Consider the following 27384-nt stretch of genomic DNA (forward strand, 5'->3'; position numbering starts at 1 on the left):
TCGCTGCCGGCGGGGGCTGAGCCGGGCCGGCCCCCGGGACGGGGGCGCGCCTTGGCTGCCGGCACCGTCCCCTGGCCCCGCCCGCCCCGCGCGCTCCCGCGCTGCCGGGATGCGCCCCGTCCTTCCTGGCGGGAAGTGACGGAGTCGCTCCGAGGGGAAGTGACGCGCGTGGCGTGCGGGCCCGGAGCGGTGTGGGGGGGGCTCGGACAAGATGGCCGGATCCACAGGTCTGTGAGGGGGGGCTCGCTGGGCCCGGGAGAGCGGCGCGCTGGGCTCCTGCTGGGGAGGCGCCCCCACAGGGGCCTGGGGCGGGTCTCCTTTCGCCGGGATGGAGGGGGGCGAGCTCTCCCCCTTGGGAGAGACCCGAGTGGGGAGGAATTGTCTTCTGACAGGGGGGAAAGGGAAGCTGCAGGGGCGCCGGGACAGGTTATCACAGAATCCCAGGCTCAGTTAGGTTGGAAGAGACCCCTGAGGTCATCGAGTCCAACCTATGACCGAACACCGCCTTGTCAATTAGATCACAGCACCGAGTGCCACGTCCAGTCTTTCCTGAAGCACCTCCAGGGACGGTGACTCCACCGCCTCCCTGGGCAGCCCCTTCCAATGTCCATTGAGAAGAAATTCCTCCTAATTCACTTCTGCCCAGGGCCCCATCCCTTCCGTCCGTGGGGCAGCGACATCCTTGTGAGAGCCCGGCCTGGGGTGCGTACTGGGAGACAGGGCTCCGAGTGCCGGGGGAGGGGAGAATTGACCTGCCAAGGGGCAGCGATGGATGCATAGATGCTGGTGTCCGTGGGGAAGGGAGGAGATGTTGTTAGCCTGGTGAAAATGCTGCAGGAAAGAAAGATTTGTGCTGAAGATTCGTCCCAGTGTACTGCTGGGTGAACACAGAAGACGTGGTGTGGTAGTATCTAAAATAAAAGGGTTGTCTGTGTCCCCTCTTTATTTGGGAGAGAAGGGCTTAGGCCTGTGTTGTGTTTTGGGACAAAGATACTTCACTTTGGTGGTGACTGTAGCATAATGGGGAGAAGGAGTGGAGCTCTCTTCCCTGTGGCATCCATTGAAGCCAAAGGGTCTCTCTCGTAAGCCAGCTTAAGGGCAAAGAGCTGCCAGTCATCCCAGGAAGCCCCTCTCAGTAACCAGCACACCATGTGTGGAGCAATGGTGTACCAGAACGTTGTGGAAAGTGGTGACAAAGAAAGGGACAAGAATACTGCTTCAAGTGCTAAATGTAGAAGCACAATTTAACTGTCTCAGTTTCATTTCATGAGGAGCTTCAAATACAATAAGACCTTTCCCCCAGTGCTAAAAACCTGAAGTCTTCAGAGGCTTGTTTACTCTTCTCTCATCCCTGAAACTTTATAAGTGGGATTAATAGGAATGAATTCACTTCAGCAGCTAGTCTAGGGTAAATGTTGACCACTAATTTATTTCTGCTGCCAATCCAGTGGATCATTGGGGAATTGGGACTATAACAAAAGATAAAAAACATCTGTATATTTAAACTGGTCTTGGTACCTTGCTGTTGGTCCTGTGAGAAGTGCTTGGGCAGGTTTGTTTTTTTTTTGAGGAAGGAGAGTCATCTCCAGTTGGTAATACGTTTGGGGATGTGGGATTTTCAGAGTGGAATTTGATAAAGTAGCTTTTGAAGTAGCTTTTGCAGCTATGTGGAAGAGCAGTCCAAAAAGATAGCTATTGCCTATGATAAACTGAGCTAGAATGGATATAGAGAAACACAAGTATTTGCTCATCTGGGAATTACTGCATTTTATTGTGTTAGGTCTCTTTTACTTTTTTTTCCTGTTGTGTAAATTTAAAAGGGTTTTTTCTAAATTTAAAAAGGTTCAGAGCAACACTGAAAGACTTCAGTTTGTGTCTAGGCTGTCACTGGAGATTGCCTGTAATACAGTAGGAAGCAAAGTTGGTTTAGGTCATGTATTGAGCACTGGCATTTGGCATTCAACCTGGATAGTGCAGAATATCAGTTACAAAGAATCGCTATTTTTTTTCTACTTCAGCCCTATAAGAATAAATGGTTTTTGACTGAACTTTGATGGGTTTCACTGCCGTAAGTGTTCTTTGCAGTCTTACAAGAGTTGTTTTAAAATCTCTTATATGCAGTTAATCAGTGGGGGTTGTTTTTGCCTCAGAAATACAGCCACACTTAAAGTTCATAAAAAGGAGGAGATGGAGGAAACTCCTAATACGTGTGACCGCTCCAAACAATGTAAAGGGCCAGTACTGCATGTACATCTTGTTGAAGAAATTAAATTAAACTAATTTGTTGTAGTAAAATGCAGCAAGCAGGCTGAATCATCAACAAAACTGCTGCGAAAATTAGTCAGAGCTTCTAAAACAACATATTCTTGTGGAGAAAATACTGAGACTTTTTATTGGCACACACATGAGGTGGTGGAGGGTTTGTTTTATACTTTCCACATAGTATGTAAAAATTCAGACTTCACCCAGAACTGCTCTTGCCAGGAAGCTGTATTATAATCATTTGTGGAGGAGGGGAGGGAATGATTTGCTATAGACTTAACTTTGTTATAGACTTAAGATTTAAACCTTTGTTACTTTAGTCTGCTCTTGCTATAAAGTTCAACTTCATCATTATTTATTTCAGAAAAAAACCTGACTGCATGAAGTCAAGGAATGAAATTATAACAAGGAAGTCAACACCAAAACTTTTACTAAGGTCAACTGTCTTTTATCCCAGAAATTCCTTTCCTGGGCTTGCTAATTCTGTGAGCAATAATGTAACAAATTATGTGCATTTAACAGCAGAGAATTTACTTTGAAAATGGCTGTTTAATGTGTGCCAAATAAATTGTATATATCAGTGCTACATTGCTGTTGAATAAGTATCTTACTTGCTTTACAAAATCTTACTTGCTTTACAAAAATTACTGTAATGAGTAAATTTTGCACGTAGATACTGCATGTGCTAGAAATGGATATTAGTAAGCTGCAGTTTGATCTGATATTACAACTTCTGCTTGAAGCTTGATCTAGGTTATTTGTGTGGGTACTGCTGGAGGTCTGGTGTTAAACAAGTCAGTTTTCTAGAGGAGAGAGCAGCTGTGTGTAATATATAATCATCGAGTTTCATATTGCTTAGCTGGAGATTCATTCTGTTAATCTGTTTGAAAATACATAGTAGATGTAAATAAACACAGTTTCAAGTTAAAAGAAATATTTCACTAAGGCATACCATTTAAACATCTCTTGTCTATCTCAAGAAAAAGAAGCATATAAAAGACATCATTACAAGGAGTTAATTTCTGCATTTTGATAATTTGGGTTTCACTTAATATTATATTGCCTATGGTATGTAATATTATATACCTTATATATAGGGTTATGTATATATATACACATATACATATATATATACATACACATACACACACACACACACACACACACATATATATATATATATATATATATATATATATATAATGTGAATGTTCCCTAATGGCACTGATGGTGTCCCTAAGTGGTTGGAATTTATGTGGGAAAATACGAGAATTAAGGCAGCAGTGTCAAGTATGGTGCTGTAACTCTGGGCTGCTAATGCTTTTGTCTCCTTCCTCTTCAACTGAGAGCTTCATTAGCTTGGGGGAGGGTGGATGGGGCTGAGTTAATGAAAATTCCCCTTGGTTTGCTGAAACTGGGTGCTCAGGGAAGAAAAATTGACTGATCTACAGTCAAAATTATATGAGATTCCTGATTTATTTCTAGTATGTAGTCTTGAGCAACCTTTTTTGAAAGTGTGTTTGAAAGATACGTGGCTAGATCCCTGTGAAATATTTTTCTGTAAAATCCATACTTTTAATTTCCAGTCATTCTACTCTATAAAGATGAAACAGCTTCATTGTGTAACCTAATTTGCCCATGCAAAAATGCCCTTCCCTTTGATTTTATAGATGATTGATTCTGTGAGTAGAAATGGCACAATGCACGTCAGTGACTTATTTTCCTAACTTTATTTTTTACTTCTATTTGCAAACACTTGGTGGTTGTGGAAGCATTTCTAAGTGTGCATGACTACAGTAAGGAAGCTGGAATAAAAATGAAGGGCTGGAAGTGGTCTTGAGTGCGTTCAAGACTCCCTGAAGCGAGGACTGAGTGTGCCATCCCTAATGGCTGGGGCTTTTGGTGGTGGTCATGGTTTTGGTTTATTTTGCTTTGAAAATTGGGATTTTTTTCTTCTGCTCTTAAAACCCACAATTGCAAGATACTCTATAATGTGAGATATTTTGCAATACTCTTAAATGCCTTGAAACTCTTTTCTTCTTCATTCCAAATTAAGCTGATGTCGTCTCTCTCCTGTGCTTAGTAGGGTAAAGATTAATACCCTGAGTATGGGACATCTAGATATTAAAAGCCATTCAGAGGAGTAATAAGGGGATGTATTCATAAGTGGGATGTAGAAACAATGATTTAAAGACTACTTTTTCCATGTGGGAGATGTGATATAATTTAAACTTCATGTCTAGAAAACTCTGCACAGGTAGGCTTCTCTTTTCCTCTGATCCGTTAAGTGTTTGCTTCCTTCCTCTTTTTTTTCCTTCTCAAGGAAATAGTTGTGTTGTTTATCCACTGTGTTTTACCTTGAAGGATGTATTACTCCCTCCCATTTTCTCTTTTATGCCTCCACCACATTGTTCATTTGTTCAGAACTGGTCCAAGAAGTCAGTTTAAGAGCTTTTTAGAATTTTAGAGTCCTCAAAGTTTGTTCTGTGAGTTTACAGTGTTAGCTCTGTAAGCACAGACTTCTTAAAGCTGCAAGTAATCAAACAAAACAAAAGAAGTAAAATACTGTGTTCCATGAGGCAGCAAGTACTCTGTGTGGAGCATTTTTTCCATCCTGTCCTATGCACAAGGAATTGCAATTTTGATTGTTCTGCCTGCTTAAAAACATCTTGACAAACCACAAATAATTTCAGCTGTGTTGAGAAAAGTTTAGATTGCAAATTACTTTAGAACTATATATAGACCATCAGTTCTTTCCAACTTTGGGGCATATATAGGCAAGATACTCTGTTTCTTCTCAGAGTTTTGTCTGTATCATTTTCCTGCCTTTGTTCCTGGTCTCTGTCTTTAAATACAAACCTACTTATGTCTTTCTGCCACAATAGCTGTGTAAGTGTTCTTGCAGCAAAGCAACTTACCCCTGCAATAAAAAAGTGGCCTACTTTGTAATCTTCTATTTGTTAAAGAGCTTGTTGGAAATTCAGGGATGTTATCAAACATAGTATTGAAGCCCATTATCTAAACTATTCTGTACAATCCTGGAAAATTTTAGCCTGGATAAAGGTACAACACAGAGTTTCAGGAGGATATGCCTTTCAGCAGTTGGAGGCAGATGGTCCGTACTGTAAACCTAAGCATGCATGAGAAGGCTTCTCATGTAAGAATTAGATTTCTAAGTCTTATGAGGAGTTGGTGGAATTGAATTACATATGTATTTGTTAGTATTTGTGTTTTGCCTTATGGAAGATTTTCCAGAGGCAGTATTAAATACATGCTGTGAAACTGTTCAGCCTCTTTTTGTTAACAGACCTTTCCTCTCTCTGTCCCTACTCTTTTTATCTACTATTATCTCTTCTATCTGTTATCTTTCAGTATTATCTGCTATTTTAGTATATCCACTATTAACTCTTTTTTATCTACACTGTAGCTCATATTTCATCTTGACTGAAACTTAATGTAAAGTACTAATCAGCTTCAGCTACTCCTGTTAGGTTTTGTTGCCTTGTTGTCTCAGTTATCCTGTGGGAACCTCAGCACAGACCAGGGAAACACAAGAAAGTGCTGTGGGGGAAGTGTTCTAAGTAGCCTTGATTTAAGTATTTGGAAGGGTTTTACTATATGCTGTCCTGCCCAAAGAATGTTTTTCTTTGTATTTGTCATTTGGAATACACTAATCACATATAATTCAAACAATATTTTGAATTGAATCAGTGCAGAAACTTACGACTTGTGAAGCTGTCAGACTGATTCTGAATAACATGAGCTTCTGGTTTACAGCCTTTTCAAAAATGTGTGATGATTTAAGTCTGTGACTAAACCATTTCCTAGTTAGCATTTTGGAAGGAATGGAATCTTCAACACTTAGAACTTCAGAGCTCTACAATCTTTATTTCAGAAGGATGAAATATTTCAACTAGATTTTAAAAATAGTCAGAAAAAATATAGATTCAGTATGCTCTTCTAAAAATTCTTGCATTAAATGTGTTTAATAGCATAAAGAAAAAAATCACCTCCCTCCATTGTATTTGTGACTATTCATAAACTGGATAGTTAAGTGTGTTTGCAATTTGCTTGAGTAAATCAAAACATTTTGCCCAATACATATAAAAGGAGTGTCCTTTATTCAGTATATTTGCAGTAAAATGTCCAGTTTTATTCATAGAACTTAGAACTTTTCCAGAGAAGGAATTGCTTGTTTTCTTTCTTCTCATTGAAATGGAATGTGTGATCATGTAAATATTAAATAATTTGAACTTTTGAATACCACAGCATATAGAAAATGGCAGGCTGAAGTATGACTCTCAAAAATAATGTAGGAAAATAATTTAATGGCAGTTCTTTAGTAATATGTGGTGATTGGTGCATGTGCTGATTATATCCATAAGCGTATGCTTATGTGTATAACTGAAAGAATAACATTACTTGCTTTACATAGATAAAGGATCTTTATGTTTTGTACTGTGGACAGGTGCTGAGTCATGGTGGAAAGGACCTTCATGCACATGTTAGAACAACTGTTTGCTAATCAATGACTTGTAACCCGTTTAAGACAGCTTTACAGCTTTGCTAGACTAAATCCTTGATGCTCCTCATGTTATCTGGGTCACACATTGTATTCTTAACTTTTAAAGCACATGCTGGGAAAGCTGTTTCATGACGAAATATTGGGCTCTGCTGAGTTCCTGTAGTCTCCTGTTCCTCCTGTCCCTTTATCTGGGAAAAATAAGTTTCTGCGTCATTGTAATTTAAAAGGTAACTTAATAAGTATCTGTTTAAAATATTTTTTTTCTCTTTACTAACACAAAGTCAGGTTTAAAATGCACGTTTCAAAAATGAGCCATTTTAACTTCCATTAATTTTTTTTCTGCTGTTATTTAGCTTTGTGCTTTTAATAATGGGGTAGTTACTAAACAAGGTTACTAAACAAATTTGAGGGTTAGTTTTTAACTTCTCAGTGTAGAAATTGGAAAGATTTCTTTGCCTGGTAAAATCTTGATTCCTTAGACTATTAAATCACAGTTAATATTGCTGGTGGTTTTTGAAGTGACAGCTGTCTTTTCTAACTCCTTTTTGCTGGCTTCTTGCCTTACATTGTTTCGTACAAAATTGAAACAGTAATTCTCAATTTGCTAAGCATCAAAATGTGTCACTTCTAATTTCATACACTAAAACATAGGGGAAGCTGGTTGAATTTTAGTATCTCATGTGTTTCATTCAGTGGTTGCCTATAAAGAGTTAAGTTTTAAACCTGTAGTCAGCTTTGTGCATTTCCACCCTTCATGGATGTCAATTGATGAGTTATTTAGTGAGTTAACTGTTTAGTACCTGTATGGCTTTTCTTATAGTGTGAGGCATCACTGGTCATGCAGTGTCTTAGTTAACAGTGGTCTTGTTTATTAAAAGAAATGCACTTAGAGATTACAATATAGACTGATAAAGAAATGCCGCTAACATTGGTACAAATTTGTAAAATTACTTTTAAGCAATTTACACCCATTTTCTTTTGGGACTGCAGTCCAGTTTAGTGGGATTTATGCTATAGTTTTCTGTTGTTGTGGTAACTTTTTAAAAAAGTTTGTTTGGATGAGGTATTTTAATGACTTAAAAATTGTGGGAATTTCTGAAAGTTGGAGGTTTTTTCTTTTTTCTTCCCCCCTCTTCGTTTTTGCCATGAGCTTGCTTATGCCTTCTCTGTTATGTAGTCTTAACAGCATTTGTATCTGTTGTGAAGCAAGCTTCTTCATTAGTGTAATTTTTATGAGCACCATTAGTCATTCCCTGCCAGCAGCAGTACTCAAGATGATCGTGTTTGCATGAAAGTGTCAAGACAGAGTGATGTTGTTGCATCCTTGCTAACAAAGCTGAGTTCAGCTGGAGTTGCTCTCAGGCCTGGGCTATATTCTGTGTGTGCACATATCCAATCTTGACTGCTCTGTGCTTCTTCTCGCTGATGTGCATGTGATGACTCTTGCTCTTCCTTACTGTTGTGCCTTGTGCTCCTTTAGGCTGTGTAGGATATTGTTGTTCCATGACAAATCAGGGGAGTGGAGAGGGCATTTGGAAGTTGGGCTGCAGGAGTTGTGGAATGGGGCTCTTCAGTGAGGTATGAGCCTTGGTAAGGAGAGAGGGTGGAGAGTGGAAAAAACTTGATGGAATTTTTAGGAGATTGGCTCCTCCAGGGCTGCTGGTCAGAGGTTGGAGCAGCTCTGATGAATCAGGTAGTTAATGGCAGCTGCACTTCCATCTGCTGCTCCTCTGGAAAAGGTGCATAAGAGGAAAGGGGTGGCAGTGGGGAGCAAAGAGGGGAGAGGCCATGAGCATGATTAGAAGTGAATAAAAATTTAACAGATATGATGTGTTTTCCTGGGGGGATACTGACCATCATAGAAAGAGTTCTGTCCATAGGGCTGCCTTCAGTAAATAATCCAATGAGTTATAGAACAGAATTGGTAAAAATCAAAGTTATTAGAAGGAGTTAACTCACTTCCTTCTGGTTACTCAGGAGGCAAGATAAAAGAAGGGAAGGCTTATGTGATGCCTTGGTAAGGTACCTATTTGTTTTACTAGTAATTTCTCACACTTTAAAACATAATTAATAAAACCTTAAATTGTACAAACTTTTCCCAAAGACGTTCTGTATTTGGAATGTGCACTCTGCTGGAGAACTCAAGTTTAAGGTCTTGTCATTCTTAATGTGAAACCATCAGCAACTGAAACATATTGAATAAATTGATTGCTTTTGCAACATCAATTTTGCATTTTGATATGCTGAGATCTCTTACTCCAGCATCAAGATTTGTGGTTTAAACCATTTTAACATGCTTGTAAATCAGGTATGTGTCTGTCAATCCAGCTACTAATGTGTAGCTGTCTAGAAATTAATTTCTTCCCACCCCAGTGAAACTAAAGCTAGCACTGAAAATGTCATTCTGTGTAGAATTTATCATTTTCAATTATTATCACTAGTAGGTAGTGTCTTAACATTATGAGTATGCATATGAAATGGAAAGCCTGGTGAAAAAAAACCTGTTTCTATAAACCTATGTTATCTTTATTGTTTTGTTGTTTGTTTGTTTTTTGAACTAGCATTAGTGCCCTGCCTTAAAGAAATAACCTCTATACCTATCCAGCCCTTTTCCCCTCCAGCAAAATCTGAATGCTGAATTGCAGTAAATGACCGAGACTTCTGCTCTACTAACAGTTTCTCATTAGCTGCCTTCTTAATATAAGCCATATTTAGCATGTTTATGGCTGTGGCTGAACTGAAATAAAAAGGAAGTTCCTATCAAAGTTATTTTCATGAAGCCTAGCTTAAGCTAGGACTGTGCCTATGAAGATACTAGCAAATGTAGGATTTCACTTAGGTGAAATAAATAGAAATTTTCACCAATATAATTCTGAAAACAAATATGAATTTACTTAGCTTTAACCAAAAATTAGATTTTAAGATAAAGGGTTATAGCTTTCACACTGCTGTGGCTCTTTATTGCCTCATGCTGGGAAATGTTTCTCAGCAATTGACATTTCTTTATATGAAAAACACAAACCCTAAAACCTGATGAAATGCATAGTTTCGCTTCAGTGTGGTTCCTAGAATTGCACCTCTTCTTTGAAGTCTTCCAGCCTGTGTGCTTTCAACATACTTAAACATACTTAATGTCAAATATTGTAAAAGGGAAAAAGGTTTACCAGTTACAGGGCTCCTACATAGTGTGTGATATAAATGTATCCATATATATATATATATATAGGTTTAGTCCTGCAAAGAAGTACAATAACCCATTTAGTTCTTACCACTTCAGTATTGTAGCAAAACTGGCTGTGAGTTACAGTGAGCATTGAACACAGTGAACAAATGGTCCTTTGCTCCATTTGCTCTGTAGTGTTCATTGATGTACGCCTGCTTACTTGAGCTGTGGAGTCTTACCTTCTCCTCGTCTTTTATTAATTCTTGTTAGTTGTCTTGTTTCTTTCTGTTGGGATAAATAATTTCTTTCTACGTGGAAATGAATTTTCATCTGATTTTCTTCTTGAATTTCTATTCCTAGAAAATTTCCACAGGTAAGCATAGTTAGATCTGCAAATTCATTGAGACTAACCTAAACTGGTGTTGCTTACAGCTCTGTGAGGTTCAGACTTGATTAGACCTTATTCCTCATCCTGATCAATGTGCATGGGCCGCCTATTGCTGCTAAATACCTTGGTTTCACCATTTAAGTTAGCATAGTATAGGACTTCTCCAATTTAAACTCAAAACTGTTAATGCAGAATATTCCATTGCTCGAGTTTCATTGCTTTGGGACATACTTGCTGGAGGAAAGTAGAGAAAAATAGCATAGAGTAAATTCGAGTTTATGAAAATGACTGACATAAAGAATTTTGAATTTAAATTTTACTGAAATATATTGAAACTTTCCTGGAAAGCAGTTGGAAATGTCAGTTTACCTTGAATAAGATTCATGTGTTGGAAACAGTGATTTTACTATGTGTGTAGTAACATACTTGATTTTAAAACAAGAGCAACAAGAATAACAAAGTTCATTATTGAATTGCTGCATTCCACTACTGATGCCAGCAATGGAGTTCTATTGTAGACAAAACTGTCATGACCAGCTTGGTTGTTGTACTAACTAGGCTAGTTACTGGAAATATTTCAGGGGTTTGGAGCTTGGTTACTGTGATCAACCTCAGATAACTGCGATATCATTAGGGTACACCTGGCAATACTTCCTGATAGGAGGTTTGTGATAGTAAGGCTTTTCTTGTGTGTATTTTCAGAGGTGATGTGAGCAGGGTAACTGGCAAACAAGAATACACATCAAGTTTACAAAAAAAACCCCAGTTTTTTTCAGAGAAATAACTTCTGCAGCCAGAAAAGAATATGTTAGTATTTCATATGCCCTGACTCTCTTTCCTCTCTCTCCTTAATTTTTGTTTGTTTGTTTTGTTTTGTTTTTAATGTATTGGCATTTCAGGGCCTATTTAAGGCTTTGCTTGTTTTATGTTCTTTTTGTGGGTGTGTGGACTGTTGTTGTTAGTACAGCATTTCAGGTTTTTACTTCATTTTGTCCAGAGCAAGACGAATTGCTCAGAGACTGAAAGGAACAAGTTGTTTTCTCTGTGTTTCTCTTTGTATTTTTTTCTTCCTCTCCCTGCCCCAGGAGAAATTGTTTTATGGCTTGAAATTTGCAAGACTGACGTCCTTTCCCCCTTTCCCTGTCCTTAGGAAATGCTTACTTTGCTGTGAGCCTGAAGCTGATAAATGGGGTTTGAGAGGTTTTTCTCTTTGTTACCAAGCTGAACATACTTTTCAGTTTCTGTTTTGCTGGAAGTCAGTGGGCAAGAGCCAACTCAAAAATTCAAAATTTTTCATACTACAGATTCCCTGACACAGCTATCTCAATCAAGAAGAATAGCATCCCTGACAGTATCTGATTGTGTTAATGTAGGATTTTTTGATATAACTTGTTCTTGTGTGCATGTTAGGATTAGTGTGTAGAGCTGTCTTTTGGAGTGTTGGTAGTATGGAGTGTGCTGGTTTAACTATGGTGAAATGGTCCTGGTACTGAGGTAACTTTCAGGAGTGATTGAAATCAAGGACTGAGGGAGATTTTAAGAGAAACTGAATGTTGGTATGGAATGTTGGTTATGGACAATTACTCTAAAAACCATAGTTTTAGGGCTAACAGAAAACTTCACACTTTAGGCTCTGAGCTAATCTATTAAAAATTTGGGTTATGGTTTGCTTTTGTAACCTGCAGGGACAAGAGCAGAGTGTAGGTTATCCCACTCTTGGCTGTTACACAGCAAAGAATCATTTGATGTGTAAGGAGCTTGGACTGCCAACTCTATTTGCAGGAGTGTGTCCATATGAATTGTTTAAAAATGTGATTTAATGTATCCAGTGAGGTCTGTCAAATCTGACTTAAATGCACATAAGTGCAATTGTGTGTTTTGTCTTGATGTTGCTGATTAAATCACTGTATCACTGATCTGACATTACCAACTGGGGAACTCTGTCTAGCAAGAACTGGTTCATCCAGGCAATTCTCATTTGTTACTCTAGTGAAAGTTGTTGGTACTACTAATGGACACTGAAGATTCCTTTTTATTTTCTTTCCTGATTTTTTTTCAGGTTATGCAGATTCTGGATCAAAGCGTAGCTGTAACTTTTTTCTTGACTCATCCTTTGTGGTAGTGTGTTTTTTATTTCTATTAACTTGGTGATTTAGAATGTAATATCTGAAGTAGCTCCATATATATGAAAGTACACCCTCATGCTTAAATTATGGGCTTTGTTTACTGAATCTTGTTTCATTTTCTTCTAATTCCAGGGTATTAAATTCACTGATCATTTAACGGATTTCTGTAGTCCAGTTTCATGATTCAATTTTTAAATTAAAAACTGTTGGTATATGTAAGCATGAATGATGTTTTGTTTGTTTGTTTAAGTGAAATATATTTAGTTCAACTGTATGTGAGAGTTTGGTAGAAGTTGTTTGGCAGTTCCTGTGACAGATTTTGGGCAGGGGTGTCAGGAGGCTATTTGTCAGTCAAATTCACAGTGAGGTGATCTTTGCAGATAAAGTGAAGAGAGGTTTTGCTTTTTGTTTTCTTAATCTGGATGAAACCATCTATGTTTTCACATGCAGAGCCTTAGTCCATCATTGCAAAGAGGTGTGCAGGATGCAGTGTTGTATTGAGCTGTAAATCACAGCCTGCTGAGGGGAATTTACCATGCCTGTAGTTCTGCCAGTGTTCAAATTGACAGCTTTAATCCCCTTCACTTGGAAGTGTGAGGCTTTAGCTGAGGGGTGCCTGTTACAGAGAGTAAAACCAACCTGTCTGTGCCTGTCTGAAGCTGCTTAGTGGTCCCATGAGCAAGTGGCATTGGGGAGAACACCTGAGGTCTGGTAGTCAGTTGCAGAATGGTGCTGGTTTCTGTAATTTCATACTGCTAATGGGCTGCACATGAGAAGAGAAAGATGTTTCATTGTCCAAATTCTGTAAATGAAATAACAGTTCTTACTCAAATTCAGTCAGGAATATTTCAAAGTTTTTAGCAAATATTTGATGAATTGCATCGTCTGGATTAAAGATAAAACTGCTTTCTGAAATACCTGAAATAGTGAGAAGAGAAATTTTTTTAACTTTCTGTTTATACTAGGAGCAAACTTAATTTCTGGAAAATCCAGATCATCCTTGGCTGGATTTCTAGATAGAAGTTCTTGTTGTTTTTTACTGGGAAGAGAGCACAATCTTGTGTGTGTGTTCCACTCTTCAAGCTAGGTAAGTCTGTTTTGTGTAAAGGTTATAGCATGATCAAAGCAAGCATGTAGAGTGCTATAGCATGCACAAGGACAGGGGTGGATGCTCAAGACAGTATTTAATTCCAGTTAATTTTGCTGGAAGTTTCTAAGTCTGTAGTTATAAATAATAATAAGGGGTTGTTTTTTGTTAAGTTGTTTGTTTGTTTGTTTTTAAAAACCACTGTGTTAATTTGTAAGATATTCTGTGTCACTTGTCAGAAATCTAGCAATAATCGTTTTCATGAAAACATTCAGTAATTACTTTAATAAAGTTTGAAGTATTGATGATAAAACATTAGTCATATATGCCAGGGACATAGAAGCAGTTGAGTGGGTTTTGGGGGGGAGAATTTTGTTGTTATGGGCAGGGTTTTGTATGCACGTGTTTTTAGTTGGGGTTATTGTGTATTTTTTTAACACAAGGTGTTTTTACTCTGATTTTTAACTTCAGAACATTGTTTTGCTGCTTAGTTCTAGCAGGGATAAGAATGTTAGTGTGGGGAGTCTGGCTCTTGCTCTCAGATGTTTTTGTCTCTTTTCAAAGCAGATCTAAATTATTTTCTGGAGATGTTCTGGAGGTTTCCCAAGTCCTTCACTGCTCCCCTTGGGCAGTTATGGGAATTAGTGAGCACAGATAATATGATGGAAAAAATGTGATGAACACAGGTCAGTTCATCATAAGGGGTTGTTGTTTTCTAGTAAGTGTCATCTCTACAGTTTAATGTGTTGGGTACAATTTTATGATACAGCTGAGTCAGTGCAGTGGCTTTTTGTCACAAAAAGCTCCTTTATCCTCACACCCATGGTTTTGCAAAGGAAGGCACTGAGAGCCTCAGCAGTCTGGCATTTGTTGTTCTTTTTTCCTGAGTCAATTCACTTGATTAACTAGTTGGATTTGACTTTTGCCTGAAGGAAAAACAGCTTTTTTGCTAAATTAGTGTGACAATTTGGCTAATAGAGGAACCTGGTTAGTGCAAGAGCAACAGAATTCTGGGAGAAGGCATGGAACATCAGGACAGTGAGCAGCTGTGTCATCCAGGCTGTGCTGAAAGGTGATAGCACATAATCAGAAATAAGTTTAAATCCTGTTTGGTACCATCTTGTATGTTCTTTTTAGAGAGCTAAACTGTGACTCAGAAGTTCTGCAGTCAGAGCAGGAGTTCTGAGAAAAGGTGGATTTAAGCTGCTGGGGAAGCCTAAAGTCATGTGTGAATGCTAAAGTACATGGGGTTCGTAGGTGTAGGTTGTTGTGGTTATTTTTATTTGAGACTGCACTTACCAATCAGAATCTATTCAGTCATGTGATGCAAAGTAGAACTTTATCATTGTTACCATCTTTACCATGGTTTGACAGACTTAACTCAGAACATGTATGAATGTGGAGTAAAAACTTTGTGCTTGCAGTGTGATTGTCAGCTCTCATCTCTAGTCAGAATTAGATACATAAATGTACACACTTAATGTTTATCACAAGTCAGAAATGGCGCCAGAGGATGGGAAAATGCGTTTCAATGAAGGTTTTTAAACGGCTCTATGTCAAAAAAATTGCGATGTGATCTTCTTCTTGATGTACTCTGCTGGTGCTTTCAGTACATGTGCTGGCTGGGCTGGCTTGTTAAGCTGTGAGAAGACTGGCCAAAATGTATCATTTTCTGCTCAGTTAGCAAGCTGAAGTAGCTCAGTAAGGGCTCAGATGAGTGGCAGCACCAAGGCAGGACGGAAGGTGAGGCCGTACATGAATGACTTAATTTCCTTCCACTGTCCTGATACTATACCCATAATGCTTTTCCCTGGGAATTTGGAGAACTTGGACACAAGAGTTTGTGCAATTTTTGGAAGTGCCTCCCTAGTCTGTGTTACTAAAAAAAAAGTTTCAAACACTGTTTAAGAGAAGTTATCAATTATCCCACTAAATAATAAAATAGTACATTAAAACTCTTCATTTCTTGCATAGAGACTGCTTGGAGTACAGACTAGGGTAATGTAAAACCTGAAATCACAGTGATATACAAACCTGAATAACTGATATGCAAAACAGTTTTCTTTGACCTTCATCTTTTCCAAACTTGATAATAACATTGTGTGTACCCAGTGTTAATTTTTAGTTGTATGGAGCACCTGGATTCTTACAGTACTGGAAAGGATCTCTAGTGAAAATAATGGATAATACTGTAGCTGTAAGAAGATATAAGAAAAAATAAGTAATTATAAGCAGCTATAGCTAAGTGGAAGTTTTATGGTATTATACTATTGTTACTACACCATTGTGCATATTTTATTTGAAAATAAAAGCATTCCATGATTGCGTGCACAAGTGTTAATTACCATTCTTCTCTCAGTGCTGAAGTACCATTTTAGCTGAAGCTGTAAAGCAATTGAGCATCCTGTTGTTTAATATCTATCAATATCTGTCTTTTTTCATGAATAATAATAAAATCCTGTAATTATAGTTTGGTTAGTTGGTGTTCTCTAAAGGCAGTTAATCTGTGTATTCTGTTGTGGATATGTCTTTATCTCTCTTTAACAATTTAATCAATGCTTCTGTGCTTATTTTTTTTCTCCTCTGGCAAGTGGCAGTATTAATCACTAGATTAAAAAAGACTTGATTTTCAATTTGCTTTCAGATATTAGTCTTTTGTTGTTTTTTTTTTAAAACGAGTGTAATCAAGTGAAAATATTTCAGTCTTCAGTTGACATTTTTTAGCATAATCTGTGTTAAATGTTACATTCTTTAGTTTTGTTTTGGAGTAAATTTGCTGTATTGATTTAATGTGGATTCTGGTTGATTAGAACTTGACAGACAGTCAATTGATTTTGAAATGTACTGTGCTTGGGAAAGAGAATCTGAACTAAGCCATCTTAGGCTAAAGAGTGCTCTCCTATTTTCTGTTTTATGGCTTGTATTGGTATTACTTGGTAGTAATTAACTTCCAGTGAAGCAGTTAGTTGCTTCAAAGCAATTAGAGTGCTAAATAAATTTGTGCAGGCAATATTTGCTTGACTTGGAAAATACATTGAGCAATCGCCAGTGTGTAACATATAAAAGCAACGAAGTTGTTACCTTTTCCTTAATGTGAGCAGTATTAATTACATTGTTCCATTTTCTCTAGTTAAAGTACCTCGTAATTTTCGCTTGCTGGAAGAACTTGAAGAAGGGCAGAAGGGAGTGGGTGATGGTACAGTAAGCTGGGGCCTTGAAGATGATGAAGATATGACACTCACCAGATGGACAGGAATGATTATTGGGCCACCAAGGGTAAGTGTGATGAAAGAAATAATTTTTGTTAGGTTCTAGGCAATACAAAATAAAAAAATGTTACTATTCTACAGTGTAAAGGAATAGTTTAAATTCAATGTATGAATTTGTAGAAATAGTGTATAATTTTTCATTTTCTGGCATGTAAGTGTTTCAGGCTAGCCTCCCCTGTTTCTACAGCTGTCTGTAAAAGCCAGTTGTGATCTGAGATATATTTTACTCAGTTGTGAGTATATTAATTCTCTATTTCCACTGTTACTGAACGTAAGTGTACACTGATAGTACAATAAACAGGTCACTGTCTTTCCCCATTTTGTCACGTGTGCTTGATAATTTCAATTTTGTAGTAAACTGGCAGTGCATTTTCAACTTCTACAAGTTTTATCGAGTCTTTCAGTATAGCAGTGTTAGAATTTCACTTGAATCATACCTAAAGACTAGCAGCTTCTAATTACCTCTCATCCTTCTGACCTTTGAAGTTCTGTAGAATGTCATTTAGACTGACACAACTTGCAAGAGAAGTAATCACCTCTTGTGTGTGTCAGCCATATCAGATATGGGTGGACTTTACTTGACTTAGTGCATGCTTTCTCCTAAGTTATAATATGATGCAAAAGATCAGTGTGTAACTGAGATCTTTAAATGAGTATATCTGAGTAGCCCTCAGCACATGCCTTTCACTGCTAGGGTGAGACCTGTCTTGTGTGTCCCTTGGTGCTGCAGGGCTTATGGAATGAGCTGTCCATGACAGAGATCAGAGCTCTGCCTCAGTGAAAATAATGTCTTCCAAAGTAGCAGAATTCCAGAGATAGATTCAGTGTAATTCAAATTGCTTTTGGAAGTCCTTTGCCACTTGCAGTAGGCTGCTTTGAACACCTGAATGACCTTGCTGAGCTCCTAAGAATTGGATGCAGCTGGGAGAGGGCAGATTTAATATATAATCACAATGACTGTATGCTTTGGATATTAGCTTCAGTGGAATCAGTGTTGGAATCCATTTTGAAGAAAGTTTGTAGTCTAATGTGTTGGGATAAGAACTTGAAAAATTTGACCTAGCTGTCATGGGGTCTCCCTGGCTCTCCAAAAACCCTCCAGAACTGCTTGTGACTGCTTTCTTGTTCAACCTAAGGCAGACTACTACGCATCTTTGAAAAGAGATTATGATGTATATAATACTATACTTACAATACTTTTATAGAAGGTCCCATGTGTTTTAAAAAAGTAATAAAAGTACTCAACCCAGCTTGGGATACACTTCTAGTCCTGGTCAATTTGTAGTTCTGTGAGTTTATTTTCTTTATGATAGAGTGCATGCAAATAATATATCTTGTGCCATTTCAGGGACATGCAGCCTTGCAGATAGAATGACTTGCAATATGTAGTGACTGTAGAAAGTGAAAGCCACCAGCTCCCAAACCAGTTACAGCACCTTGAGAAGAACTGCATATCTAGTTTCAGGGCCTGTAGAAGATGAGTGTCTTTTGGAATTGGCTGAGTTAAGTAGATGGTACAGTTAGGCAAAACATGGAGAAAGTTCCTAATATTGTCCATGAAGTTCTTCTCATTTGAGGCTTCTCTAAAGTTGTGAAAAAAAAAAATGCTTATCAGTTTTTTTATTGCTTTATTTGAAAGGTGACCCAACAGCAAGAGAGGAGGGTAAGATTTGTTTTGGATTAATGGAAACACTTTTCTGACTTACAGAAAAAGGAATTTTAGCTTTTTTGGGAAGCTGGCCAGGGATGCCTAGGTTGCAGTAAAACACTGACTTGAAAAACTGAGCAAAATTGAGAAGCTGAGAGGCCACCTGGATAAGGGAATGAGAATGAGTGCTGTTCTTGGGTTTTTCCAGAGTTGTGAGCAGAATTATATACATTTTGGCCTATTTTCACTGTTACTGACAGCATCCCTCTCTGGGGAAGAAAATTATTCTGGCTGAATGAATAATGAGAACTTTAGTTACTGTATTTTTTTGCTGTGGTAGCAGCTATGTTACCTGTAGCAGGATAAGAGGACTTCTATCTGGCCTTTAGCTTTTAATCATAGCATCAGAATGTTAAGGGTTGGAAGGGACCCTAATGATCCTTAAGCTCATCCTTAAGATGTCCAACATCCTGTGCCGTGGGCAGGAACACCTCCCACTAGACCAGGTTGCTCAAGAGCTCATCTAATCTGGCCTTGAACACTGCCAGGGTTGAAGCATCCACAGCCTCCCTGGGCAACCTTGTCCAGTGCCTAATTACACTCAGAGTAATGGGAAAGAATAATGGAAAACCTTTAGTTTTCACTGTTTCTTTGTGACCTGCTTGCTGTTCAGTCTCTGTGCATGCTCAAAAATTATGGTACATGGTTAGGGTGCTTCAGTAGTCCTGTTTTCACTCTGCATTTTAATTAGCCACCAACTAGCCTGTTGTTTGATACTTGGCTATGTGGTTGATGCTTCTGCTTGGAGAGTGAGTGACAGCTGACTGATGCAGAACAGGTTAAAGATGATACTTCTGGAAAGCTGAGAGGCATGTTGCTGCTTTTTTGTTCACGTTGGCTCTTTCTGTTGTGCCAGTGTGAAAGCAGGTGTAGAAATGGAGTTCATCTTCATTTTGGAACACAGAGGCACGTGCATCAGTCACCAACAAAGCACTGATCTTTGGCATGGCCTACTTGACAAGATTAAAAAAAAATAGAACCATCTCTAATTCTAATGTGGCTTTCTCAAAGTATACTTGCACTTAGAATTATCTGTTCCATGGTCACTTTGGAATGACATCTGCAAGCTAGCAGCCACTTTACTGTCCAAGCTCTTAAAAGCTCTCCAGTAAACCAAGTGATTCTCACCTGCAGAAATTTCAGATATTTTCTGTAGAGCTAACTACTTCCAGGATATGTTTCTTTTGCAGGTTATATTTGTATTTTGGTTTTGGTTATATCTTAACTGTTAAATTATTGGCATTTCTGTCTTCCTCCATTTCCATTTTTTTTTACCGTATTACGTATTTCATTATGGGGGAAGGTGGTGATTTTCCTAAAGCTAATTGATTTCTCTTAGTCCTGTACTGTGCCACTGTTGTTTTGAGGATGCAGGGGGATAGAAAGGATGAGAGCAAATGTGAATTAAAAACAGAATTGTATTAAAACTTGTGTATGGTGTAGTCAAAAAGCAGTGTAATTTATGCATAATCATGAAGTAATCAATATTGCCAAAACAGTGGAAATCAGTCAGTAATCCAAGACTTTCAGTTGGTATACAATATTAACAAATTTATATTTATTTCATATCTCATAATTGTTATTCCTCTTGCCTTTGCTCTGTTTTAAAAAAATTTTTAATATTTAGCTTTCAGTAAAATGCATTAGTCTGTCTTTTTGCTTTCTAGACAAACTATGAAAACAGAATATACAGTCTGAAAGTAGAGTGTGGACCTAAATACCCAGAAGCACCTCCTACAGTTAGATTTGTTACTAAAATAAATATGAATGGAATAAATAATTCCAATGGAATGGTAAGTTGAAATGGTAAGATCAACCATGTTGGTTATTTACACTAAAAAATATTTCTGTGAAAATCAGGTGAGGAATATGCATGTTGCACAGAGTTTTCTATTTAATGTTTATAATATAAATACACATTTCAATTGAAATTTGGTGGCCTACTTCTTCAAATCTTTGTGGCTTTTTGTGGCTTACCAATGAGATGAACATTATTTATAATATTAAGACAGTTGTTTCTTTTAAATGCAGAAGAAGGTTTTAGTTTTGAACAGGAAAACAATAAGTGTTTAAGCTCTGTGTAGGTATTTCCCTCATAATACTCTTATAAAAGGGGATTAGTTTTGTATTGTAGCAGGAGTATTACAGATTCTGTCTGATGTTTCCACTAATTAAAAATTGAGATTGTTCCTGATGAGACTCACTCTGGATGTATTAACTCACCTGTAATGAACTGGTGTATTTATACTCTTGTTTCCTTTATACTGGATTTATTCAAATCCAAGGTGATTCTGAACTTTGGTCTTAAGACCTTTTGATACAGCTGGTAGTCACTTGCATTTTAAAGGTCAATTTGCAGTAAGTTGCTTTCACTGATCCTGCAGTTAGGGTGGGATGAGTTCACAGAGGAGCTGTGGCAGCAGCTCGGGCAAGCTTGTTACTCACCAGGTTCTTAAATACTGTGAGCAGCTGGGGTGCCCCTTTGCTCAGAGAGGAGGTGTGAGCTGCCTTGCATTTCCAGTGGTGCATCTATCAGCAGGAAACACAATCACAAACACAGTCACCATTTGTGGGTACATTTGTCTTTAGTGAATGCAGAGTAATTGGGTTAAGGCAATACCTAAAGGTGCGTTAGCATCTTTGGATTTTAAATAATTTGTAAGATTTACAAGAAAGATGGACTTGCATTTCTGTAATTAACAGTACTGAACTGTGAAGGTCAAGTGTCTCAATTACTGTAGCAGAGGAAGAGGTTCTCAGGGCATCTTTTGAGCTGTTGTGGGTTGTAGAGTGGTGTTCTGGTAGGTCATCCAAAGCTATTTCACTAATGCTTCAGAAATAATCTAAAATTACTCTGAAAATACTTTTATGTAGCTAACAGTCTTACTCTACCTGAATATCCTGTTAAAATTGCTGTCTGCAAATTAGCTCATGCCCTTAATCACAACTGTGGCTTGTTGTCTAAGGGTGTGTGTTTATTGAGAAGTGGTGAGAAGCAAAAGCTGCTTATGGTATGTTTGGAAGATGATTTTTATACCTCTTCCTAGTACCATAGGAACGTGTATTATTCTGATTCAGTGAAGAAGTATGCTGTCATGGCTTAATCTCTGCATACCTCAAGGTATAGGTGCTGGTTTTCAGAAGCAGGACCTTAGACTAGAAGAGCCTGAAGGCTCTTGTTTACTGAAGCCAGTAAGTTTGAGCTTCTGTTTGGAAAAGTCTACATTCACTCAGCTTGCTGAGGAACAGGGTGACTACTGTGACAGGAAATCTGTGTTGTTGTTTTAAAAGCACTGTTCAAATTGAGTCATTGCTACAGGAAAAATTGATTTTAGTAAGTTAATAATCTTACATCAAACCATCATTAATTTTTTGCCCCAGAAGATAAACTTGTATATCTTATGAAGGATTTCCTATGCAAATGCATAACTTCTTTTTTTTTTTTCCTAATGGGTTTAAATGGGAATAAATAGTATTTTTAATGAAAGGAATTTTCATAAGTAGTGAATTTAAAACACATTTATTATATCATTTTTAATGTGTCCGTTGTCCCAGTGTCTCGCATTTTATCTTATTTTGTCTTTGTGGTCATTAGAGGAACTGTGAAACAAATAGTGGGGCATGTTCAGCATCCTGGAGCAGTTGTTGTAGTTGCTTCCTCATAGCTCCTTCATGTTTCTTCCAAGCTGTTCTCCCACTTTCTGGTCATCTTTCATTTAATAGATCATAAGTGGTTTGAATTCTTTGAATTAATGGCAGGGTTTCATCTGCAGACTTCCTCTACTATCCGTGCTTCTGCAGGCACCCTGGGTTTTGACATGTGGCCAGCTTTTGGTCACATTGCTTGTAGATGTCAGGAAGAAGTTGTGACTTGCTGAAAAGAAACCTGAGACAAACAGCAGCTGAAATTGTTTTGTCTTAGCAGATTATACTCAAAACATTTGTAATATTGTTAAGGTAGGCTTGTGTGCCAGTTAACATCTATGGAAAAGTAGGGCCCACACTGGGGGTTTTAGAGGGTGATAATTTCTATTGAGTTAGAGTGTGAGTGGTACAGGGGAAAGATGGATAAGTTACTAGGGATCTAAGCAAGCTATTCTCATACTGCTCTGTGGGCAATGGTTCTTTACTTTCTTGATTCAAAATCCCTTTACTCAAAAATTCCTTTACTCTTTGCATGAAAAGGGCATGTGTTTAATGAATTTATCAATACTGACAGGTACAACTTTATTGACTTTTTGTTTGATTAGTTTGTGAGACAGGAGTTTGTAAGTAACTTTTCTGCCAGCAGCATATCTTCAGGAATCACTGTTTGATAAATTTACTGCAGGAGAGGAGAGAACTAGTTCAGGAATATTTTATCTCAAAAGACTAAGGTGCTCTGAGGCACCCTGTTAAATTGTCTTTTTTTTTTCTTAACTGCAAATTAAGAAAAAAGTTTGTGGGTTTCTTCTTTTTAATTTACCTGTGGATCTGCTGTATTTGTATACAGAATTAGGTTACTAAGGTCAGAAAAACAAGTCCAAGTACTTGTGTAGAGCTGCACAAAATGCTTTTTTGTGCTAATGGCATCACTGTTGTAAAAGTGTAGATTATTATTGCTAATGCTACAGGGTCTTTTCTCTTGGAGACTTACGTATCTCATATTGATAAAACACCGGTTGCATTCTAATGTGCTGTTTGTTTTCCCATTTTCTTTTGAGGTTGTCTGATTTTTGCATCTGTGATAGTGCTCCTCAGCAGTCTGTCTTGCAGGATTTGCAATCACTTCTGTTCATTAGGATACCATTTACAGCTGGAAATACTTGTTTACTTTAAATCACTTAGGACTCAGCTGTAAATCTGTAAGCTTCCCAGTTACTGCTTTGACTATGTTTGCTGTAGACATTTGCTGCTACTTGTTGAAGTTACTTGGAAATTGTAAACACTAAATACTTTGTATAATTGTGTAAAATAATTTGGTTTATTTTCAACTGTTTAAAAAAATAATGCATTTTATATATTGCTTCTCTTATTATTCAGGGTTCCACAGTGGTGTACCCCCCCAATAAAATAATCTAAATAAAATAGTCTTCAGATTGCAGTTTGCAGCTTTATTAGCTTTTCTGTGACCTTGAAATGTCTCCCTGTGTTCCAGGATGTGCATTTGAATATTATCTAATGCTTTTGTGTGATTTGAACATAGTTTGTGTCACTCTCTTAAATGTCTTTAAATGTCTTATCATTGTTCTTCATAAAGTGAGTTTATTATGCACTAACTTGGAAATCAATTCTGCAAGACAGAAAACAGAACCTGAGCCAAAATCTTTACTGCTGCAAGATGTTATGAAAGAAGTTGGTGACTTGCAGAAAAGAGACTTGAGATAAACAAGCAACAAAAATGTCATGTTGCAGCAGTCTTTAGTCAGAAAACATTCAATGTTAAAGCAGAGTTTACAGTCTGTGAGTGTTTTTGTTGCAAATTCCCAGGAAAAAAGAAAAACAGGAGGAGCTTACTCTTAAGTGATCAGCTCTCATGTTCCAGTCTTTGTAGAACTGCATTATTTGAACAGCAGTGGTGACTGGCTGCTGTGTGCTGTAATTGAGGCAAACATCCAGACCTGAGGGAACCGACAAAGGCAGAATTGAGGAGAAGCAAGGGCAAGGAGGATGGTGTGAAACCAGAATTTCCAGACTGAAGATAGATGTTAATTTCTGTAGTCCCAGGGCAACTTCCTTTCCAGCCATTTTGCATCCTAACTACCATGTTAACCCAAATCTCCCTTTAAAAAAGTAGCAATAGTACAGGAATAACAGTGATGATTTCACCAGTGCTAACTTTCACAACCTTTTTCTGTATTGGCTCATACACTCATGTATTTTAAACTGGCATGATGTTGCTCCATGATTTAGCTTTTATTTTGATGGTATTTTTCTTTTTTATCAAATATTTGCAATAATTATTAAGTCATCTGACTGCCATTCTTACTGTAGCTTGATGATACAAGTTGTTGTTGGCAACTCTGCTGACTTTAAGGGGTTCCCAGCTCTGAGCAGAACATTGTGTGAAAAGAAATGCTTTTAAGTGCTGAGCTTTAAATAAGGTCAAGGATCCTTCCTAGGGACTTCTTTCCAAGGTGGTGCTTTAAACTAGGTGGGTTCTGTCTGTTCAGATCAGAAAATATTTCCTTGTACATGGTTTAACTGAGCTGATAGGCAGTAGCACTGTTAAAGGAACAAGAGAGGGAACAGAAGTTTCTTGGGATAGTATTGCTGCCCAAGCCAGCACATTGTTAAACCTTGGCCTCAGTTTCCTCCTACAAAAAGGTTTAGTCTCATCTGGTGTTCTGAAAATAGCCTCACTTCAAATAATCTAGAAATAAAACATCTGTGTTAACATTTCTGATTCCAGGTTTTTTTTTTCTTTCAGCTTGCCCTAATTAAGATGGGATAAGAAACTTCTTGATGTTTTATGCTACCTAAATCATAAAACAGTGGTTTCCAGCACTCTTGTAGCCATATGGGCTGCAACTCTACCAAAGGAATCCAGTAGCATGCAATAGCCCTATTCCTGCCCCAGGGCCTGCTTTGCAGTTGCACAGCTGTAGGCCCCTCTGTGCTCTTAAGTTCCTCCACGCAGGGGTTGGGAATTAACCTGCTGCCAGAACAATTCCCAGGATAACTTTCAATTGCTGACTTTCCTATGGAAACCTCCCTGTTATAATATAATTGTGTAAATTGTCCCACAGGTTTTATAAACGCATAGGAGAAGTCCCATGTCCTTTCCTTTCAGTTCATATTCCACTTGGTAAGTGACGTACAGTAATCTTCACGGCTCCCTAAGATGACTTACTGTGAGAAGGATGCAAAGAACTAAGAAATGTCCAAGCATTACAAATCAGTTATTTCAGTATTTCAAGACATTTCTTAATACATGTAGTGCCTCTAGATGTATCAGAAGCACTGTGTAGTATCTGTGAAAGAAATCACCAACAGGACTTGTAGGAAGGAAATAATAAGGGAAATGTTCCTTTAGAAAGGTGCATATATTAGCATAGTGAAGGTGATTATTTGTTTCTTTTTGGGGGTAATTTGAAAAAAAACCTATAAATTTTGTGAGGTAGCAGTTTCAGTTTTGCAGTGAACAGTTTGCTGATGTCCTCTTCCCGTCCTCTTTTCCTTCACACTAATATAAGTAGCAGCACAGATGGAAGGGTCCAGCTGCATGGATTTTATTGCAGAATCTGTATCTGTGTGTAAGTATATGATTGTTTTCCTTAAAATATTTTAGGAACACAGGGACTTTATGCCACAGAGAAGGTGTCAGGGAATGCCTAGACCATTTCTTAGAGCAACTGTTGGTAACAGTTATTTATGTAGATATTTTGTGTTCAGTTATAAATTAGATTTCTCTATTCTTTTTCCAGGTGGATGCACGGAGCATACCAGTGTTAGCAAAATGGCAAAATTCATATAGCATTAAAGTTGTACTTCAAGAGCTAAGACGTCTAATGATGTCCAAAGAAAATATGAAGCTTCCACAACCTCCAGAGGGACAAACTTACAATAATTAATTTTAGCTGATTCTCAAACTTCTGTCTTAAAACAACAACCTTCTACTCATGTAATGTCTTGATTAAATCTCACAATGCAAACACCCACACATTAAAGAATTTCAGCTGGTATACATGACCTGGACATTTGTAAGAATATATATAATATATGTATGCCCAATATGTTTTCAGGCACTATGGGAGAAAAAGGCAGCACAATTATTTTTTTTCTCTTACTGAGGCACTGTCATTTAAGCATAAGCCTGAAATAGCCTGTAATTGGAATTCAGGTTTTACAAGGTGAAAGCATGACAGAAAGTGTCAGATTGCTGTGGAATAATATATGTTACTGAAAATAATTTCTGGAGAAGGCAAAATATAAATGGCATGCTTTATCCATCTTGCTTAGTAAAAGAGCTGCAGTTAAATTTGTTTTAAGGTAGCAGGTACAGTGAATACCGTTGCTCATCTTGTTTAATTTTGCAAGGGTGTGGGTGCCGACTACTAGTAGTGTCACAAAGTATGTTCAGGATTGTTTTGATACCTGTATTTATAAAATGGGGGGATTAATTTCTGTTAAGCAGCTCCTGTGTTACATGTATTGGACATGGCAAATATTTGTTTACAGTCTTTGTTCTAATAAACCATGCATTTAAGTTTTAGTGAAACAAAGGAAATGTATGGATATGTGATTGAGATTAAAGTTAGTCTTAAAATGTAAATAAACTGTGGAAAGTGTCTGAGGCTGTGCCATTTCTATAATAGTCATGTAATATATGTACAGTACCTGGCAGAAGTAGTGGAAAGCCAAACATAATATTGCTGCTGGTGTTACGTGCACCTTTTGCTCTTATCACTTTTGTATGGTTAGTTTACTTGAGAGGTCAAGATATTCCATATGTTGCAGGGGAGTAAGTTCTGTCATCTGTAGTATCACTTCTTTAGAGAAACTTGCACTCTGTGTGTGTGTATATAAATATATATTAAAAAAAAAAACCAGCCCAAACACCAAACTAAGCCCAAAATAAAAACAAACAAAACCCCCTTGCCTACCCATCTGCCCTTTAGTTCCCCTCCAGATTCTTTCCAGAAATGAGCTTAACTTTCACTTTGCTTACTTGACCTCTAAGCAGTTTTCAGATCATATTGCTGAAGTCTGTCCTACTTCTCCGTCCTTTGTCTCGTTTTCTTGCATTTTTTCCTCTTTTATGTTACTTGCCTTTTTTCCTTGTCTGTTCCGCTTTTGCCTTTTCTGAAACACACAAAAAAGAAACTTCAGGAAGCTTTACTAAAAATCACACCTGTGCTACAGATCATCATATTT

At 37.7% G+C, this 27384-nt stretch overlaps 1 protein-coding gene across 1 annotated transcript; it reads left to right on the forward strand.

Annotated features, from left to right (window-relative positions):
• The first annotated feature begins 88 nt into the window (after positions 1-88).
• On the forward strand, positions 89-26798 carry UBE2V2 (ubiquitin conjugating enzyme E2 V2). Its single transcript, XM_071419220.1, has 4 exons — positions 89-227; positions 16682-16827; positions 20196-20321; positions 25935-26798. Exons 1-4 carry the CDS (start codon positions 212-214, stop codon positions 26079-26081), a joined length of 435 nt encoding a protein of 144 aa, XP_071275321.1. The 5' UTR covers positions 89-211; the 3' UTR covers positions 26082-26798.
• The last annotated feature ends 586 nt before the right edge of the window (positions 26799-27384 follow it).

Source organism: Agelaius tricolor, unplaced genomic scaffold, assembly GCF_023055355.1.
Source record: "Agelaius tricolor isolate 1412-34295 unplaced genomic scaffold, bAgeTri1.0.p SCAF_2, whole genome shotgun sequence".
NCBI lineage: Eukaryota > Metazoa > Chordata > Aves > Passeriformes > Icteridae > Agelaius > Agelaius tricolor.